The sequence below is a fragment of the Apis dorsata genome, unplaced genomic scaffold (genome assembly GCF_000469605.1).
Source record: "Apis dorsata unplaced genomic scaffold, Apis dorsata 1.3 scaffold_376, whole genome shotgun sequence".
Taxonomy (NCBI): domain Eukaryota; kingdom Metazoa; phylum Arthropoda; class Insecta; order Hymenoptera; family Apidae; genus Apis; species Apis dorsata.
In genome coordinates, this window is record NW_006263639.1 from 737,824 (window position 1) to 758,822 (window position 20,999).

Here is a 20,999-nt window from a genome sequence, read left to right on the forward strand (position 1 = left end):
ATAATATGAAATATATTATTGAGAAAAGAATATAGAAAAAATCTAAAAGAAAATGTAATTTATATTGCCATTTTTAAAATGTTATCAAGAATAATTGAATATGTTAAGAATTCGATTGATGTTTCATAACTATTATTTTTCTTTGAAATATATATTTTCCTTATTACAATTAATTAATAAATGTCCCTAAAATATATTATTTTTTTTATTCCTCGAGATATATTGAAATATTTAATTGTTTTCTTTGAAATAAAATTATAACATTCATTTAAATCGATTTTTCTTTTATTTTTAAAATTGACATTTTATATATATTAATTTATAAAGGAAAGAATATGAATATGAGTTATGAATATGAGACATTTTTATACAGTATTAATAATTTTGACAATGATTGTAGTTAAAACATTATAAACATTATAATATCGTTTTATAATATGATATTATATATTAATATACTAGTTTTGGAATATTAATAAAGATTTGAAATAGAAGATAAAATAGAAGAAGATAAAAAATTGATTGATAGAAACATAATTAAAATTTTTCAAAAATTTTAAAACAAATTATAGAAATATATTGTCTAATTATGGATTTATCATGATTCAAATACAATTCCAGAAAGTAAAATTCATATTCAATTATTGTAAAATAAAATAAATTGTTCGTCTAATTGTTATTATTTATTATATTTGATTATTATTATTATATTTATCTATTATGTTTATACGTTAAAAAATTTTTTATCAATACTTATGTAATATATTCTATATAAAAATATTATTAAATGTTTAATATATATTAATCTACAAATTAAAATTTTTCTCACCTTCTCGACGAATCTTTCTGCCAGGCTCTTGCTACCAGCTCCAAGAGCGATTTTAAACAAAACTGCATCTACTTCTTTAGGGAAGCCATCCAATTTGTCTCGTCTGGTGGCCAAGAAAAGTTTGAAACCCTGAGGGGCTGGCAAAGTTCTTTCCCCGAGTTTCAAAGGACGTCTACGTAGCAATGGCAATAAGATCGATGGAAATTCAACTATTTCCTCTACCAGTAACGGTTTTCCAAATCGTACAGCCAATTCTAACGTTGTTAAGAATTTTCCATCTTCTGGCTTCGTGATCTCGATTCTCGAACCGATGTTATTCTTCAACCACGAAACCGCAACACCTGATGGATCCACGAATATTGGAACGAGGGGGCCTCTGAGTGCGCAGGAAGCGCCAACCAGACTTCCGGTATCGACTGGTAAACCTTGAGCTCGCCACAAGAGTCTTTCTCTTTCGGTGATCAGGAGATCGATGGCTGATTTCTTCCACTTGTCGTCTTTTCCAGTATCCTGCATTTGAATATTATTTGCATTAGATATCATGTAAAATTGTACTTACATTATAAAAAAATTATAATTAATAGTATATAAAAATTTACAGTCTAATAATTTGTTATTTTGCAACTGAAAAAAATAATAAGTTATTGCTATTATCTATATGTTATCTATACTCTATATTTCATATAAATTTTAAATGAATTCTTTTTTTAAAAAAGATACTTTTTTAATAGTAATATTTTATACAGCATACTTTATATGTTGTTTACATACAACATAATATAGAATTAGCTTAATAATTTATCTATAGAAATTTATCTATAGAAATTTATTTGCATTCTGAATGTTAAAATGATGACAATAAAGTGGATTGAAATGAAAAAATGAAATATAATGGAAGAAAGTCAAATTGAATAATGAAGAACAAAATCAAATTGAATAATGACGTTTATTTTTTTTTTTTCTTTTCTCTTGTATTATTCTTCAACGCTATAAATTTTAAATTTCGCATGGATAATAATTTCATATACTTGTAATTCAGTCAATTAACTCGATGTCAGAAACAAGACTGGAAATGAAGTTTGGCTTTAAACTTCCTGTGATGCGAATCAGTGTGGCATCCGTTTCCCTGATGAAGCTAGCAGTAATGTCGACGAAACGTTGTATTATTTCATCATAATGACTTATACTTGAATGTTTCAGAATAGAAACTCAATTAACCCAAATTTTTAGATCTTTTAGAATTGAATTCAGAATTTTATGAAAATATGTATTTAATGAATAAAAAAATGTGGTATGATATAAACACTATATGTGTTTATAAAACTAATATTTAATATTAATATTAATATTTATAATAATAATAATATCTCTTTGCAAATAAATATTCTTTCAATTCTGATTTTCTTCATGTAGATGATATTTTTTATATGAAACAAGAATATGAATGTTAAAAACTAAATATTAAGGATATAGAAGAATATGCATTATTTTATGAAAATTTTATTACTAATAACTAGACATCTATACATCTATACATCTATGAACTTATTAATTTAATTTCATGTGATTGTAATTTTGATTAATATTAATATTTTTATTTTATATTATAAGATAAATTTACTAGATTTACCTCATAAACCAATAAGGATGCAACTTTAGCAGCTTCGACATCCAATCTCTGTTTCCTGCTGTTCAATTCCTCCAATTGTTCCTGCCAATTACGATGCTCTGTATCCAGTTTTTGCAACAGAGCTCTAGCAGTAGCTAATCTCGCTTCCGTTGTCTCGGCACGTAGCTGAAGAGCAGCAGCACCCCTCGAGTGCTCCGCGAGTTCCTCTTGAAGCTGTGCCACGCGACTTTCTACGGTGTTGAGCCCAGCAGCAAGCTTTCCAATCTGAGCTTCAGCCGCTGACAGACGTCTGAAGTGTGGTGCATAATTTATATTCATCGTAAAGTCAAGTATTGAAAGTCAAAAAATATTTAGTTGAAATAAAATGATGAAATAATAAAGTAATCTTTTTTTTCAGAAATTGTCAACTGTAAAATGATTTTAAAGTTTTTATAATTTAATGAGGTATGTTAATTTGAATATATTAGTGAATTATCGAATTTGCCTGAAATTAATAATATCTTTATCAAATCTGTGTTAATGACTTTAATTGATAAGATAATTGATATAGTATGATTGTAAAAAGATAATAATGTAATTTTTTTATGTTAATCATCACATGATATTATTTTAATCTAATAATATAAAATGTGATAAGCATTATGTTTCTTCAACAAAGTAGTTAAGTAGAGTTATTTAATTATTATGAAACAAAATCAAGCATTAAATACATTGTAAATAAGATATTATATTTTTTAATATAAATAATATTTATTTTTTTTTATAATTAATATAAATGTTATTATTTATGCTATTTTGAATCAAATGAATCTCCTTCTTGAAAGTATAAATAAGAAAGAAATTTCTTTCATCATTGATTAATTAGATTTTACAATTTTTACAATTTTTTATAAATATAAAATTTATATTTAAAAAGTTATATTTAATAATTTTTTAAAATTTATACTGTTGATATATAAATAATAATTCATATAATAAATATTGATACTAGATATTATTATAAGAATTATCATTCATATAATCCAATTTTATTTTGATTAAATTTTTAATTAACCATAAAGTGTGTCTTTTACTTTATAATTTAATAAAAATCATTGGATCAAGAAATATTATTTAATTTCGTTTAAAAGATATATAAATCAGTCAAAATAAAATTGTAAAGAAATGAAAATAAAAGAAAATATTCAGAATCATTGATATTTTCGAAATATGCAAATTCGCATAAACAAATTTACGATAAATTGCTTTCAAAATTATATAATATTCCCATTACATTCTTCTAGGATGATTTATAACAAACATCGTTATAAGGAGATTAAATAATCATGAAGTATCTAATGTAATCTAACTTATGATGTTAAAAAAAAACTATTCAATATCTATATAATACATTATAGGATTACATAATTGAATAAAAAAACCTCAGTAAAATAAAGTAAACATAGATCTCATAATCATTCACTTATTACTGATTTCTACATATCACATGCGATATTTTCCTCAGTATTTACAAATCATTTTCTGAATGTCCTCATTCAATTTCCATGCATATTTCATAAGAGAAGCGTGCCAATTCTCCATCGTTGACTTAACGAATCCAACATATTTGACAAATAATTCGACATAAATCTTTAATTTTCTTTAAAAGAGTAAAAAAAAAAAAAAAAATAATAATAAGCATAGAAAATATATGGAACATATATAAATTTCAAGAAATCAATATTAATCTTGATGTTAACGTAAAACAAAACGATTACATTCCAAAAATAATTGAGTTTTCAATTAACGTTTAGAGCTCTTTTACTCAGTATGATATCCTCTATGTGCCATATGAATCTCTATATGAATCTTACCTGCAGTTATATGCATTAAAGAAAAAATTGATTGTCAATCATCTCCTATTATTATTAAACTTAAAAATTAATATTTTTGAAAATCGATAGCATACTCGGCCAATTGTCGCTGTTCCCTCTCGAGAGGCGCGACTTGCTGAAGAACCTGGCCGTATTGAAGATTAGCGAGGACCCAGGCCGCCAAAGGGGCCGCGGCTACCGAGGCTCGTTTCGCGGTTTTCTCCTCGAAGCTCTCCGGTCGCTCCTTGACCAACTTGGCAACAGCCTCCAGACTCGACGGCGTGCTTCTTCTCGCGTCCCACGTTCTAAATCGAACAAAGAGACTTAATTTTTGGAAACTTGGTTGAATGGTTTCTGATGAAACCATACGTTGAGAAACGAGTTTTATTTAAGAATTGAGTACGATCGAGTCTGATTTTTGATTCTATTTACATGGCCTTGATAAATACTGAGGGAAAGAATGTTGTTTCGAGTGTAAATCTTAAAAATTAATTGGTATTAATACATTTAAAAGAAATAGTTTCAAAAAAAAAGAATATTTACAGATGAAAAGAAATAAAGTTCTAGTTTTCATTAAAATAATACGTTTTAATTAACTTAACTGATAATATCTTTAATAAATTAATATTATTGAAATGAATTTGCATTATTAATGGAATATAATTGGTAATAATATAACAAATTGAATTTCCAGAATTAAATTCATAGTTTTTAAAAAAGATTATAGAAAAAAATTGTAATAATCTATAATTACAATTTGTAATTTGTCAATTCATTAATATTATTGATTGATAAATTATTGTACAAGACCGTATAAATTTAATGTGATAAATATATCTTGTAAAAAAATAAAGAAATAAAATGAAAATGTAGAAAGAATTAACAATTTTATTGTCAAATTGTTTACCTTATCTCGTCCTTAATACCACGTTTCGCCAAAAAAGTTTTCATGCTATTCCAAGACGTGTCTTTTATGCCCATTAATCGAAGGACACCCTCGAGAACGTCTCTCACAGGTGCTGGAGGTGCTCTCAAAGAACGAACTTCCGCTAATGCGTCAGCGCTGATGCCAGCTACTGCTTGTGCCGCTTGTTCTACTAAGGGCTCAACCTTTCCTAATTCTTCCTCGATATCAGCCTGTGTAAGACAAATTCGATTTATTTAATATAGCGAGTATCACAGTGAAGGACAAAAAACATTCTTACATCTAATATGAATTTAATTATAATAAATCTATAATTTTTAACATCTTTCAATGCTTCTGTAATTTTTTTATGCATTAATCGATTTTGATGAAATTTTATGTATGTTTTAAATCTTCGTTATAAATATAGATAAAAAACTAGAAAACGTAACTTTTATTTTTATCTTTAAAATTCCAATCAATAGTAATTTTAAAGAAACATTTCATATATTATCTAGAAAATTAATATTTTAAAAGAATTTGTTTGATTCATTTTCAAAAAATAGATATATGAATATTTTTGTATATATTATATATATATATATATATGTTTGTTATATATATATATATTGAAATATTTAGTTGAAATATTTAGATCGAAATATTTAGAAGCAAATATAAATTTCATAATATAAAAATTATTATCACTGAAAAATATTTTATTTTAATTACAAAGAAAATGGAATATTGATATTATTCTTTGAAAAAATATAAATATGTATAAATAATATGTAATGTATATGTATATAAATATACATATATAAATACCAATTATGTGGTTTATTCACCTTTCTACGAGCTAGTTCCGCACTTTCTAGTTCAGTTTCAGCTTTTAAATTAGCCATTTCTCCCCTTTGTCCCGTAGCACCTCTCATCGTAGCTGTGATTTGTTCCAAAGCTGCGTTGGCACGACCTTGTTCTGCCTAAGAAATCGAGAATTATTATTGTATATTTGATACAAGATATTTTAAAACACGATGTTATAATTTAACAAAAGACTACAACAATAAATACTTAAAAACTTTATATAAATCAAATTCAAACATAAATTAATCGATTTAAACAATAAATTTTACATGATAAATAATATTCTTTGAAAAACAATTTAGAATTTTTTTTTCAAAGAAAAAAATAATGTGCAATTTATTTAAAACTTAATTATTTAATTTTCTTTTAATAACTATTTATAAAAATATAAATATTATTCTCTGTTTTTAATGATTTTTTAATCTATGTCAAGGTCGATCATTCTAATTACTATTATATTCATTTAGATCAGATTAATTTTGAACCATTAAGTTGACTAACATTAAACGAATTTTTATTTAATTTTGATTTGGTGAAATTAAATTTAAAATTAACAAAAATTTATTCAATTTCTGATTTCATGGTTATATTGGATATTGAATTAAATCAAGTTTTTAATAAATAACAATTTAAATTGATCCAATTTAAACTATTTTTAATAATAACTTTTTAATGAAAAGTGATACCTTTTTGTAAATATTTATCAAACATTTAATAAAATTGTTTTTTAAAATATATAACATCTATATTTATTACACGCCTACAATATTTGAAATTTTAATAAAAATATCCATGAAGAATCTGAATAACTCTAATTGTGTCTTTATATAGATGCCACAGATCATGAGACGCCTAAGAATAATACCTGTATAATAATACCTGTTGTATTCCTATTTGTACATGAAAAATCAATACTCCAAACATCGTTTATACGCTAAAATAATACTACCACAAGAAATACTTGCAAGCGTTAACATATACCTCCAACTCCTGACGCTGTTTCGAGACTTCATCCTCTAGTTTAGCCACTTGCTCTCCAGCTTCCTTCAATTTCCCTACGCCAGCTTCGAGGCTGTTTAATTTTTGCTCCACCTCCTCGCTCCAAGTCACGTGCAGATGCTTCCACGTGTACAGAAGGGCGAAAAATCGGGCCGGTGCTCGTTGCTGTCTTGGCGCTTGAAGATGAGCCTTGACCAATTCCTTGATACCGGCCAATGTCTCCTCGGAGTCTTCGATATCGAGAGCGTTTTGCTGACAGGCTATTTCGGTTAAAAGACCTTCCCAAGACCACCATTCGCTGCCGAGACCTGGTCCTATCGTCACGCAATGTCTATGGAGACCTGAACGCGATAACCAAGGTGAACGAAGCTCTCCTGTGTCCACCATTATGGCCACTCGAAGATACTTCCTCAGACCTATGGAATTGTATAGGATCGTTGATAATGAGGAAAAATATTCGAGAGAATAAAATATTATCACATTTAAGGAAGCACAATATAATGATGAACAAGAAATTTTTGATAAGTCATATTTCTTCATATTTCGAAATTATTGATGCTTGTTTAAATGAGATTCTATATGTGACCCATTTAAATCAAACTATTCGAATATCTTGGAAATTATCGATTGATATCAAAAGATTTTTCAGATAATGCTTGAATTATTTAAGTAGATACGTAAAGAATATGGAGATCAATTTCATTTTCTTGAATATATTGTAATAATATTTTGTAATAAAATAGTTGCTGCAATTCGTTATTTTCTATACAAAAGTAGTATGCTATGATACAGTAGTACGTATGATACAAAAGTAGTTATGCCGAAAAATTATTAGTTTAACAATTTTATTTCATAAAGATAATATCTGTACTTTTCTTATTTCTTAAATAATGAATTTTATATATTTAATTATTGAATAAAATAAAATTAAATACTTTCTATATGTTCAATTAGGAGAAAAGTTATATCATAAATATTTACCTTTTGAAATATTTTCTAATATCATTAATAATTTCAAAGATATTCGAGATCCAGTATAATTATTATAACTGATGAATTTAATGATATATAATATTTCCATCTGATCTTAATTATTAAAAATTTTTTAATTCAAATTCAACATAGTATGAGAATGATTGAAATTTTGTTGAAATAAACAAGATTGTTCGACTTAGTGATAGAAATTGCATTATGAATCAAAAATAATTCCAAAGATTTATAAAATTGTATTTTCTAGAATATTATAATTACCATGTATCAATTTGAACGAGTCAATGTTTGAACCAGAGTGATAAATGTTGACATTTTGAAGGAAGAGTTTCATAATTACCTAAAGTTTTAGATAGAAATAGAAGGAATATTGATGTAATCCTCAAACATGAATAATGAATGCATAATGTTTAAAGAATTTCGAATGCAATAACCAAGTTTGAAGCACTTCAATATTCAAATTATAATCATTATAATTTTGCACATTTATAATCATATTTCTTTTGATACATCGAATATAATTTTCATTGTGTCTTCATTGTATTTTTATTGTGAATACAATTTTTCCATTCGAATTAATATTATAAAAATTCTTTTTACAAATTAATGTTTCCTTGAAATAATAGAAATTATGATATGATAAAACTTTAATTATTTATTATATAATATTTCATATTCATATATATATGATAAATCTTTAAAAATGAATTATAATGATATATATGATAGATATTAAAATTATGATGCGAACAAAAGATGCATGACTATCCAATATTTTATTTGAAAATGGAATATTGATGTAATATTCTGAGACAAGGATAATGGACTCTCGAAATTGAAATATTCATATTGCGCTGCAATAACGAATGGTATAATCAGCAACTCATTTCTTCATGCAGATTTCGCTTCTGCAAATAATTTTATGTTAATTGCCGCAAGGCAATTCCCCTAATTTGTGATCTATTGTTGTGATGATTGAAATCTCGAAACAAAATATGTATGTAAGAATAACAATAATAATGAAAGAAAATTAATAAGAGTTGATAAAATAGAGATGTAATTGTCACTTGTCGTTTTCTCGTTAAAAACTCTGTGTATTACGTACGATAATAGAGGTATTGTTCCAACATGCCAGAAAAATCTTCCTTTCTTGCCACGTCAGCCAATGGCGCTATTAACCCGTCGAGTTCCTCCACTGTAAATAATCCAGGAAGTTCACCTCTCGACACTATTGCGCTGGCCAGAACAGCCAATCCAGCTTCCCTCATATGATGTTCTTCTAACAAAAGTAAAGTCGGCTCACCATCGATTCCAGCAGCCTGAACTGCAGTTTTCACCGACATTCGACCACGACCTGAAAGAATCATTTCATGTTCAATTTCGAAGAAATTAAACGTGGTATACTACTACTACTAGTATAGTTGAACGTGCTACGTGAAAAAATTGCTGAGCACATATTAATATTTGTGAAATAAAATAGTTCAAAATATTATAATAGAATTAATAGATTGATTTGTTAAACTCTTAGCAGTCAAATTAGCAATTGAATTCATTTTTGAAACTGATTTAATTCAATTTTCAAATGAAAAATTTATTGGATGTTAAATATGTTGTAATATATATATCTCATTTGTAGTTTGATACTACTTTTAAATTAATTATTTTATTAATTATTAATTTCATAAAAATGATTATTAATAACGCATCATATGAATAATGTATTAACAATTTAAATATTTATGAATATGCAATACCGCATATAAATTTTAAATCAATTTTATCGCTTAATAGAATTTAATATAGAGATTTCAAAATACATATGCAATACCAGGTCCCGAATCAATCAAACGAAGCGAAGAATATGTGGCAGCGAGTCTCACTGCCGATTTTCTTCCAGCACCAGGCCGTCCAATCAGAATCACACCTCGTAGATTCGTTCCAAAGGTCCAACTTAAACCTTATCAAATATTTAAAAAAATTCACAATTACATATATAAATAATTGTGCATTGCACACAAGGAACAAATGTTTTAATAAAAATCATTAAAAAAATTATTTCCTCAATTATTACAAAAAATAATCCTTCTAAAAATCCTTCTAAAAAAATTTACATAAAATAAAATAAAATAATTATTCTAAATTTACAGAAATTTTAAGATTATTAATCTCTTGCCATAAAATAATCATTTACAATTGAAAATTATTTATTGTATTATATTCTATTAATAAAACTGTATAATAAGTCTAGAATTATTTTCAATTTATTAATTTATTTTTTATTCGTTTTAATGTTCAGACAAAAATGAATGCCTTTCAAATTAAATTGTAAGATTGAAATCGAATTTAGCAATAATCATAAACCACTAATTACACGATGAAAGATATAGCTAACAACGATAAATTTCACAAATATAATCGTTAAGCAATGTACAATATAGATCAAGATGAAATAATCAGTGGATTAAACCCCTTTCGAAATAAGGTTAATGTTAAGTTAATTTTGAAAGGTGCTTACTAGCCACAGTGTGCAACAGGTGAAACGAAATCGATCCATGCACTGGATCGCCTTCCCTTGCGCATCTCGCTGCAGCGTTAATTATCTCGTTCCGCCATTGATCCTGGTCTAAAGGCAGTAGTCCATTGTTCCCTCGTTTCCATATGTATACGTCGCTTCCGGTCACTATAGAATTTGCAGACTTCGAGAGGATTATGGATTCCCAACGAGACTGATCTTTTGATGTTAGTCTTATGAAAAATTTAAAAATAATTAATAATTTATATGGAAAATTTTCAATGGAATTAAATTTAATGAATTCTAAATATTTTTTGTTTCATTATTGTTTATTTATTACTTATTGTTTTTTAGATTAAAATCTTTCCTCAATTTTACGATTATGCAATGAAAGAGAATATTTTTAATCTCAATATTGATAATATTTGATTAAAGTAGTAAAAATCATTTATATAGAATATTTTGCAATGTTTTCTATAAAGACTTTTCTATAAAGACTCTTAAATTTTCGTTATTTGAGAAATGCTAAAAATTAATATTGTTTTCTTTTTCTTTTATAAAGTCTTCATGTATCAAAAAAGAAAAAAAAAGAAATATAGATTAATATTGGTTATTCTATAGAATATTAATATATTCTTTAAAATACTTTTGGAGAGTTTATTCTAAAGAATGAGAATAAATACAAATTTGATATAAAAACTATTAATTAAGACTTATTTATTTATTAAGTTAATTGAACTTTGAGTTAAACAAAGCGAGATGGAATGTATCTAATGCAAATTTAAACTGCTTGTAACTTAATTGATATTTATATAATAATTTTTTAAATTATTATCCTCTTTCTATTCAATTAATTTGCAACTCTTCTATTATATATATATAATATATAGAAAAAATAAAAAAATTAACATCGACCAATGTAATTTTTAGACAACATAAAGAAACAATTAAAAACTATTTGTTGCATTTAAAAAATTGATATACGATACTTATAAGCGTTAAACCATTGATATCTTATTTGATTTTTAATATTTAAATAATATTGTATAATAAAAATTTATTATAATATTAGGCAATAGAAATTTGAATCTTAAAAATTTGTCTTGTAGATTTATGGAATAAAAAAATATCTAAACTCGTAAGCTTAAAATCGAATATTTTTCACGTTCAAATTTCAAAGCTTTCTCTGTTGAGAAAGAACCTACCTAGGATGGAACATTCGTCTTCCAGCATCTAATAAATGACGCGTGATATTCGACTCATCTTCTGGAGAAGGATAATACTTCAAGCTGTCTGCCCATAAGATCAAATCTTTAGGAGTCCAATCGACGGACGTGCCGTGAGAAGACTTGATCGAACGAAAAGCATCCAACATGACGGGTACCATCTGTGTGATCCAAGATTCAATCATAACATGATCCCCTTTCAAAGAGTCTCTTAGGTGTAATTCTAAAATGGCTGCTATGTCTCTCGAATTTGGATATCTATAAAATGAAAAATTCTTTTTCAACATTAGAATATATTTTTGAGAAATTAGTATGTATACATGAATGTATGTATGAATGCATTGAATGTAAACAAATATAAGAATAAAAATAATAAAAATTCAAATATAACTGATTGGAAATATTTTTTTGAACGAATATTTTTACATTTTAAAGTCTCAATTTTAATAATTGTATATCATTAAAAGCATCAAGTTTTTAAAAATTAAATCCAATTGATAAAAATATATGAAACTTGATATTAAATTTAATAATTACTTACGGAAGATAATGAGTGGATAGAAGAGCTTCTAATCTGGGATGCAATCTGGTCATTGCATCAGCTGTGCATATAATAGTTAGAGAAACTCTAGCAAATTCTAAATCTTCTTCGTGAAATCCTCCTTCTTGGATCAATTGACGAACTAATTCCTATAAATAGATTCAATTTTTTGTTTAATTCTTCTATTAATATTTATTTATTAATCTCATTTAATACCTGCAGATCTTTGGATGCAAGATGCAGATCTTCCAAAATTAATATAATTCTAGATCCATTTCTGGGTTTATACGTTCTTCCGTGAGAAGATGAATTTAATTGTACGCAGTTTCTTTTTAGTTTGGTCACCAAATCTTGGGGACCATAGAGAGATGAACCTTTTATCAATGTCGATTGCTCGATGTTTCGTATCGAGGAAAGTATGACGGATATCAAAGAGCTTTTTCCACAACCCTCCGGTCCCCTAATCATTATCGATTGGTTGCTGTTGATCCATGGCAAAACAGACGACAACGCTCCTTTCATATCACCTGAATTACAGATAATATAAAACCATGAAGTGAAATAAAAGTTTTTATTCTATTATATTTATTTTTTTTTTTATTCAAGTTATCATTGATGATGCATCACTAATTTTATTACATGTTTTTTTATAATTAAAATTGTTATTTGTAAAATGTTTAATAAATCATTAATAAATAATTTTTTATTCAAGTTATCATTAAATATCATTGTCATTATTTTATTTGATTAAAATGTATTAAAATATAAATAAAAATATGATTTGCTTAAAAGATTAAGTAAAATTATCCAGCTTAAGTTAATTAATGAAAAAACTCTGTATTATAATACATTTTTTAGCATCGTTTTTATAAAAACTGTGATAAATGAAATTTTAACTCTTAAAAATCTCTCGAACATTCTTTTTTAACAAAACTAAGCAAATATAATGGAAAATTTGCGGATAAAAGTTTCACAAAGGAATTTTACATACCGTAATTCACACCATTTCTAGATTAAAATTTTATCAATAAATAATATAACGAGTTAAAAATGATATAAATTTAATTGAAAAAACAAATCGAAAATATAAAATGTTAAATTTTTATGCATATTTATCATGTAACAAGTTAAATTACCAATATAAAATTAAATTAAAAAAAATTTATGTGTAAGATTTTATCAAAAATAAAAAAAAATTATTTCAAAATACCCGATAGTGAAACAGGACCGTCATCGGTATCCATAGATTCATCGGCATCTCGGACAGTTTCCAATCTATCCGTATTCTGATTATATAATACAGAGCATGGTTTCTGCTGATTTGGACACCTATAATTCCAAATAATAATAATTCATTTCCTGAAAATTTCACTTGATTTATATTTTTTTATATAATTTAATAACTTTTTATTTATTTTATTGATTTAAAAAAGAACATATACAATAGATTCGAAGCAAAATTAACAACAAATATCGAATAATTTAATTTAAATTTTCTTACCAACAATCAGTGAGGTGGTAAATTAACCGTGCCAATTCATTTCTAGAGCTTTCGTTCCTTATTTGGCTGCATAAAGACGCGAGTAGAGCGTAAGAAGCGGAAATACTGGTACAAGAGTTCTTCAAGTGGCAAAATGCCGAGTCCATTAAGCCAGACGCTGAGGAAACGTCTGCGTTGATCTTCAAACACTCCTCGACGCAGGAACAAAGATGGGAATTCGCGAGTTCCTTCGCCGCCTCCGGAAGTGCATTTAATCGTGAAGTTAGCAGCAAAGAGTTGGAACTCGTTGAACCCAAATGAACTACCCCCAATCGCGATACCGTAGCGGGACTGGCGCTGGCTAATTTATGAGTTTCGAAGATGAATCTGTTTGGAAAATATGATTTTTTTTTCTTTAAATAAATTTTTTTTCTCTTCAAAATAATAAATAATAAATTGAAAATAAATTTTCTTCTGTTCGTCTTATTATGTTATTAATTGATTCGTCGTTTTATTTAATATATTTTGCCTTTTTTATGTAATATTCTTAATATTTAACGCGGAAAATTACTGGAAAATTGATAAATAAAATACAAATATAATTTATATAATAGAAATAAAAATTTTCTTTTGTTCATAAGTTGAAGTTTTTTAATATTCTACAATATGTAATATGTAATTCCTGTTTCAAATTGAAGTCAAAAAGTAATTCGTTTGATTTATATTTATTTAAAAGTTTCAGATAAAATTTGAATTTTAATTTTCTTTTTTTAAATATAACTTTGTATTTTGAAATTTTACTATAAACTAAAACAGAATTTTTAATCAAGATATATTTAAATATTAGAATACGAAAAAAAAAGAATTTTTTTATATTAAAAACTCAATGGATAACCCTGTTTTTCATTTGATAAATCCATAAATCACAAATTTTAACAAAATTAAATATTTCAAATTAACACTTTCAGAATATGTTCAATCAAGTTGATCGATTGGTTTATTCTATTCTAAAATGCTTGCAATTTATGTGGATAGAATACAAATTGATAATTATGGAAGAAGAGAAGTTTACTTTGTCCCGTATCCAAGTTTCACGCCCACACCATTGGGTAAAGTTAATAATCGATTGTCATCTAAAGCAGAGTTGAGAGCTTCGGCCCAATCTGGTTCCACATCACCATTCAAAATGATCCAAGTTGTTGAATCTCCGGCTGTTGCAACAGCATTGGATAACAAACCTTCCTTCCATTCTCTGATAGAGTGAAAAAAATGATCAATTTTTTATAAATATATATATTTCATATTTTATTTTATTTTGATGAATTTGATGTTAATAAAAAAGGATAATTAATTTATTTCGAAGAAGATATGAATAATTATAGATAAGTTCGATATTTCATATAACTTTTAAGTAATTCTTAATGATATTAAAACTTTTTGAACGTTAAAATTCAAATCTTAATATCGAGCATAATTATGAACCGTTACGTTAAATCGTTTTATTTTTGATTATAATAAAAATTTTCTTGCGTTATTAATTAATTAAAAAAATTCTGTTATTCTTTTATAATAAAAACAATAAAATAAAGAACCATTTATTTATGTTAAATAATATTATAATAAATTAATATTCTATAAGACAATTGTAAATAACTTTTTTACTCAAAATTGAATATATGATGAATTAAAATTATTATACATTTCTTCAATTATGAAAATTTCTAAACAATAATCTCTAAAATATATATAGAATGTTAAAAAAGAATAAGTCATTTTCTGAAATTCTTATTTTGATAAATAATTTGATAATTATTTTTCACATTTTTTGCTTCCAAAAAAGACACAAAAAACATTCTTTGGTTAACATATGATTTTATATCAAAAAGATTTCATATCGTAAATTATAAATATTAATTTGAAAGAAACTTGTTAATTATATCTTAAAAATTTATCATTTTCGAAATACCTTGTTTGTGGATCGACACGGCCCAAAAGTCTAGATTTCGGCATAGCACCAGGAAACACGTGAAATTGAACAACCGTTTCACCGATTTTCGTCAAGGCTTCGAACAGTAATTTTCTGATAGTCGTTTTGCCACATCCTGGCGGGCCGACGATCGCCACACCGGTTCTACTTTTCAACTGGTCGTTCAGTTGAATGCATCTGTTCGCCATTTCCTTGTCTAACTCTTGTTCGGCGCAAAGCTCGAATAAAGCATTTTGCAAATCTTTCCTCTCGATGAACGTGGAGGATGATGGATCCGCTGTTGGGAAAACATCCTCTAGAAGTGAGAGAAATCGAGGAGTGTCTTCTTCTGTCAATTTTGGCAATGTTGAAGACCGAATCGCAGCTACTAATCTGCAATAAAAAAAATATATTAAATTTTGCTTACTAGATTTTCAATTTTTAACAAAAATTGCATTCTTCAGGTTTTATACTATTGGTTGATTAGTATTTTTAATTGGAATTGACATATTCAGAGCGTTTCATTTTATCCATTTAATTATCTCTTAAATTATATGTTATTCAAAATATTTTTGCATAAAACTTATTGTTTTAAAGGGGATGAGTATCAGATTTGTTTAGATTGAATCATTTTCAAAGTTTGTGAAAATTGTCTTCTTTTAAAATTTTTTAAATTGATGTTGATGATTATATGTTTTTATTCAATTAGAATTGGATTTTTAGATGATTCCGAAAATCAGAATTTATTAATAATACATTTTAAATGATAATGAGTTTCAATAAATTTTAAAAATTAACATAACATGAAATCAATTAAATTAACTTATTTTGAATCATTTTAAAAAATTAAATCAATTAAGTCAATATAATTAAGTTAATTCATTGACTGCGTTTAATTTTAAATGGCAATGAATGATCTTTAAATATCGATATAAATGAATTAATGAATTCGTCTCGAAGTAGACTATTAAAATCAAATTGAATAAAAACATATTCCAATTAAAAAAAGATTAAATAAATAAAACAAAGATTACATTGAAATCTAAAAAACACCTCCATAGGCAATCTGATAATCATCATAAGATATTTTTCTTACAAAACATTTTTTCGAATAGTATAATTGCATAATTTAAAAAAATAATCACATAGATTAAAATAAAACATTATAATATCTTCTAATTAACAATATTTTATAAATAATGATTAATTGTATTATTTGATCTTCACGTGTCACTTAAGATAGAGATTTACAAGATAATATGTTTCCTTAAAAATGATTCAATATCTATCCAAAAAATTATTTGCTACGAATAATAAAAACAACATAAATCTAAACGATAAAATTAGATATCTCACATTATAATTATTATAATTAATCCTTAAATTATCCAAAGACACCAAACCTGCTAGTTTCATCCAAATCGGTTCTCATAGAAATGGCGTCGAGTACGGACCTAAGGGCCCTAAGGCCCCAATCGTAGTGAGGCTGATTCGAAAGCAGTATCTCCGCGATGTCGAGTGTCTCCACGAGCTGTTTCGCGAGCGTCGAGGCATCCAGAAATCCGGCACACTCCAACAATGCTTTCACGATGTCAGATCTGTCCGGATGCGCCATACCGATCGGCCTGAACAACCGCGCCAAAGAATCTGGTAACTTTCGTCGACCGCCATACTCGGAGCCAGCGGGATTCATCGTGATGAACACGCAACAGTGTGGATCCAGATTCACTTTTTGATCGCCTAACAGGACTTGGGATGAGCCATCGCGAACCGCTTCTTGCAGAGGCCTGACCAACATGGCCACCGCGCTAAGCGTTTCCTCTTCGAGGCGGTTGAACTCGTCGAAGCAACCCCATGCACCGGCCTGGGCAAGGCCGCCGAGTATACGCCGCATACTTCCGGCGTCCATTCCTGATGCGTTCGAATATACGATTATAAATTATTAACATTCTTTCTTCTGTAAAACTTTATGCTTATTAAATGTAATATGATTTGGATAAATTTCTGAAACACTTTCGTGACTGATTGATATTGAAATTTGAAAGAAGGATAGTATTTGTTAGTTTTTGTGATTGATAAAAAATTTTCAGTATTATACATTGAATTTTGTATATATAGACATGATTAAATATAGTAATTATTATTGTAAAAATCGTCGTGTTTAAATATCTAGGTAAGTTTGATATCTATAATCTTATAATTTTATCTTATGTTTAAAAATGTAAAATTTTTCATTTTTAATTCTATGAAAAATTGTAAATATTGGTTTAAATTCTAACCTAATATCTAAACCAATATTTAAGAAATCGAATTCTATTCGAAGCATGTCTAAAATAACAGCAATTGCATCATCTGTGCGCCAAATGTTTTTATTTACAAATTCGTTTTATTCTATTCTCGCCTACTTGATATCGTATTTGGTGAATCAAATATGTTACGATGATTTCTATGAAGAGAATAATAAATTTGTATTAATAACATTTGGATAGACAGTATTCAGTTCATTAATAATATCTATTTGATTTATAGCGAATAATTTATAAATAAGATGAAAAAGATCAAAATTATATAATTATTTTTTAATGATAAAAAAATTTTCCAAATTTAATATAATATTTAAAAAATAATTTCTATAAAATTATTTTTTGAAGTACGAGAGCTTTAAAATTTTAATTTTTTTATTTTTTAAGCATTTTTTAAATATATTTTTTTCTAATTTTTATTTTTATCATAGTTATGATATATTTTTTCCTTAGGTTTATTATATTATAAATTTATTGATATTTTAAAATGAATATATAAAATGAGATTACGAAAATGATAATATAACAAATTAACGAACAAAGTAATTTTAATAATTTTTTTTATCTTAAATCTACTCTGAATTCCTTTATCCAAAATTATTTTCATATAATATGAAACATTATTTTCTGAAAAAACGATTTACAATACTTCAAAAAATTTCTTAATCAAATAAGAGATAAAGAAAAAGCTTTAAAATAAAAGTTACATTTTTTTAATTCCTTTAAATTAAAAATATTCCTATAATATCAAATATTAATGAAATAAATAATAAAACAATGAGTAACATAAAAATAATTTATATTAAAAATTATATTGAACAGTTAAATTAATAGCAAAAGCTAATTTTCCAAAAGAAATTTAACGAAAACACGAATTGTGGTAGATAATTTAAAACGCAGTCGTAAAAACGGAAATCGAACTACGCAAAAACAATTTGGAACTCGTAAATGTCGATATATTATTACCTTCATCGCAATTGAAAACTAAAACGAGCCTGCCAAGAATAGCGCCAAGTGCCTTCACGCTCTCGGTTTTTCCAGTTCCAGCTGGCCCAGTGGGGCTGCCGCCTAAACCGAGTTTCATTGCCTGAGTAAGAGCCAAGAAACACCTTTCGGTTAATGGTGTTTGAACTAATCCCACCGCCGCTCCTTGATACTCGAAACGATATAGAAATTCAGCGCCAGCGCACCGTATCACCGTTTCTTTGTCCTACAATTAATAGATACGGATAGTATTACGACTAAGGATCCAATCTTTTTAATCAATAATAATAAATAAATTTCATCGGTTAATAGGCTTTGAATAATCTATATATATATAATAATTCTAACGTCAAATAAAGAATATCTCTTTTAATTACTTAATTTCTTTATAATATTGTTTTCTTAATTTGTTTTTGGGCCAACATTAATTTATTTTATTATGAAATGATAATGACGTTAGAAATGATTTTTAAGGAAAAATAAGAAATTCGCCAGAAATTATTTTATATGGGGAAAAGAATTAAAATTTGTAAATTTATTATTTATGTAAGATTAAAAAATTTGAACTTCAACTTGTATTGGTTTATTAATATATATATATTTAGAAAAATTGATTCTAAAGATAAAAATATAAAAGTTGTATAAATGGTATACAAAAGTATTGATAAGAAACTTATTTATTAGACAATTTGTTGTTAATATTATAATATATTATTAATATAAATTAAGTTTAAGATGAAGCAAGATAATGCGAGATTATTTTGTTTTTATCTAATGAAAACTTAAATTATTTATAACTTAATAAATAAAATTCATCTAATATTTTTGAATATAATTATGTAATATAATTATGTATATAATTTTTAAAATTCGGTTTGATTATTAAAATAGACTTTCTATATTTATTTTTAAGCTTTAATTGGAAAATAAAAAAGTTAAAAGTTAAAAGTTAATAGTACAAATTATGGAAATTTGAATTAATTATATTTTCTTTTAAAATATCATCTGTTTAATTTTACAATTTAATACAACTCACTTTGCAAAGAAACTGTAAAAAAAAGTTTATCAAAATATATTATAACTTCTTTGTTAAAATATATTTCCATGTTTCCGTGATATGAAAAAAGTTTTTCATAATAACAAATATGAAATACCATTTAACGAAAGAATAAATTTGCAATGAATTAAGTTTAACTATTGCAACTTTCAGTTCTCATTTAACAAACGAGTAATATTTGTAAAAACATCAACTTTATAAAATTATTAAAAGAAATAAGAAAAATGTCAGAAAAATAAAAGTATGGAAAGTAATTAACAATAAAATGATAAAATATATACGAGCTTACTGTTCTGTAACTTCTTAATTGTCTCTGCCAAGTCCAAACAGTGCTTTCTTCCCGTTGTACAACATTTAAAAGATTCCTAGCTATCTCCAAATGGTGTACAGTATCAAGCAAAAGCCCGCGTGCCTTCAATGCTGTTAATTTATCACCAGCATCCTCTAAACCTCTGTATCGAGTTCTTTGCGTTTCGAGATATTCGACGAGCTTTTTTAAAGCTGTACTACCTTCCTTCAAAGCTACTTCACATCTCTCCGTAAAGCGAATCCTTTCCGACAGCAGAAGAATCTTAACAAATATCGAAAATGATTATTAATAACATCGAGAGAGTAATTCAAAACTATTTATCATATTTTTTTAATTTACTATTTTTTATTTTACTATTATAATACAGATCTCAAAACTTTTTTGTATTTTTCTTCATTTTTTTGAAATTGCATACACACGTATCGATAACATTTTCAATATTGTGATCAGATTCTTTTATCATGCAATATAAGAATTTTATTTTGTTTTATTTTATTTTATTTTATTTTATTTTATTTTATTTTATTTTATTTTATTTTATTTTATTT

The 20,999-nt window shown here is 26.1% G+C and overlaps 1 protein-coding gene across 1 annotated transcript in view; it reads right to left on the reverse strand.

The window, feature by feature from the left end:
- LOC102671034 (cytoplasmic dynein 2 heavy chain 1) overlaps positions 1 to 20,999 on the reverse strand; it is a 44,544-nt gene that overhangs the window by 9,841 nt on the left and 13,704 nt on the right. Inside the window, exons 18-36 of the mRNA XM_006618824.2 lie at positions 20,431 to 20,712; positions 19,067 to 19,310; positions 17,201 to 17,708; positions 15,798 to 16,190; positions 14,904 to 15,083; positions 13,853 to 14,218; positions 13,562 to 13,680; positions 12,568 to 12,878; positions 12,352 to 12,500; positions 11,790 to 12,068; positions 10,588 to 10,817; positions 9,901 to 10,029; positions 9,178 to 9,426; positions 7,065 to 7,498; positions 6,065 to 6,199; positions 5,220 to 5,449; positions 4,408 to 4,617; positions 2,460 to 2,748; positions 830 to 1,339 (exon numbers count right to left, since the gene is read on the reverse strand). Coding sequence (XP_006618887.2) covers positions 830 to 1,339; positions 2,460 to 2,748; positions 4,408 to 4,617; positions 5,220 to 5,449; positions 6,065 to 6,199; positions 7,065 to 7,498; positions 9,178 to 9,426; positions 9,901 to 10,029; positions 10,588 to 10,817; positions 11,790 to 12,068; positions 12,352 to 12,500; positions 12,568 to 12,878; positions 13,562 to 13,680; positions 13,853 to 14,218; positions 14,904 to 15,083; positions 15,798 to 16,190; positions 17,201 to 17,708; positions 19,067 to 19,310; positions 20,431 to 20,712 — 5,247 coding nt within the window. The remainder of the gene's footprint in view (positions 1 to 829; positions 1,340 to 2,459; positions 2,749 to 4,407; positions 4,618 to 5,219; positions 5,450 to 6,064; positions 6,200 to 7,064; positions 7,499 to 9,177; positions 9,427 to 9,900; positions 10,030 to 10,587; positions 10,818 to 11,789; positions 12,069 to 12,351; positions 12,501 to 12,567; positions 12,879 to 13,561; positions 13,681 to 13,852; positions 14,219 to 14,903; positions 15,084 to 15,797; positions 16,191 to 17,200; positions 17,709 to 19,066; positions 19,311 to 20,430; positions 20,713 to 20,999) is intronic.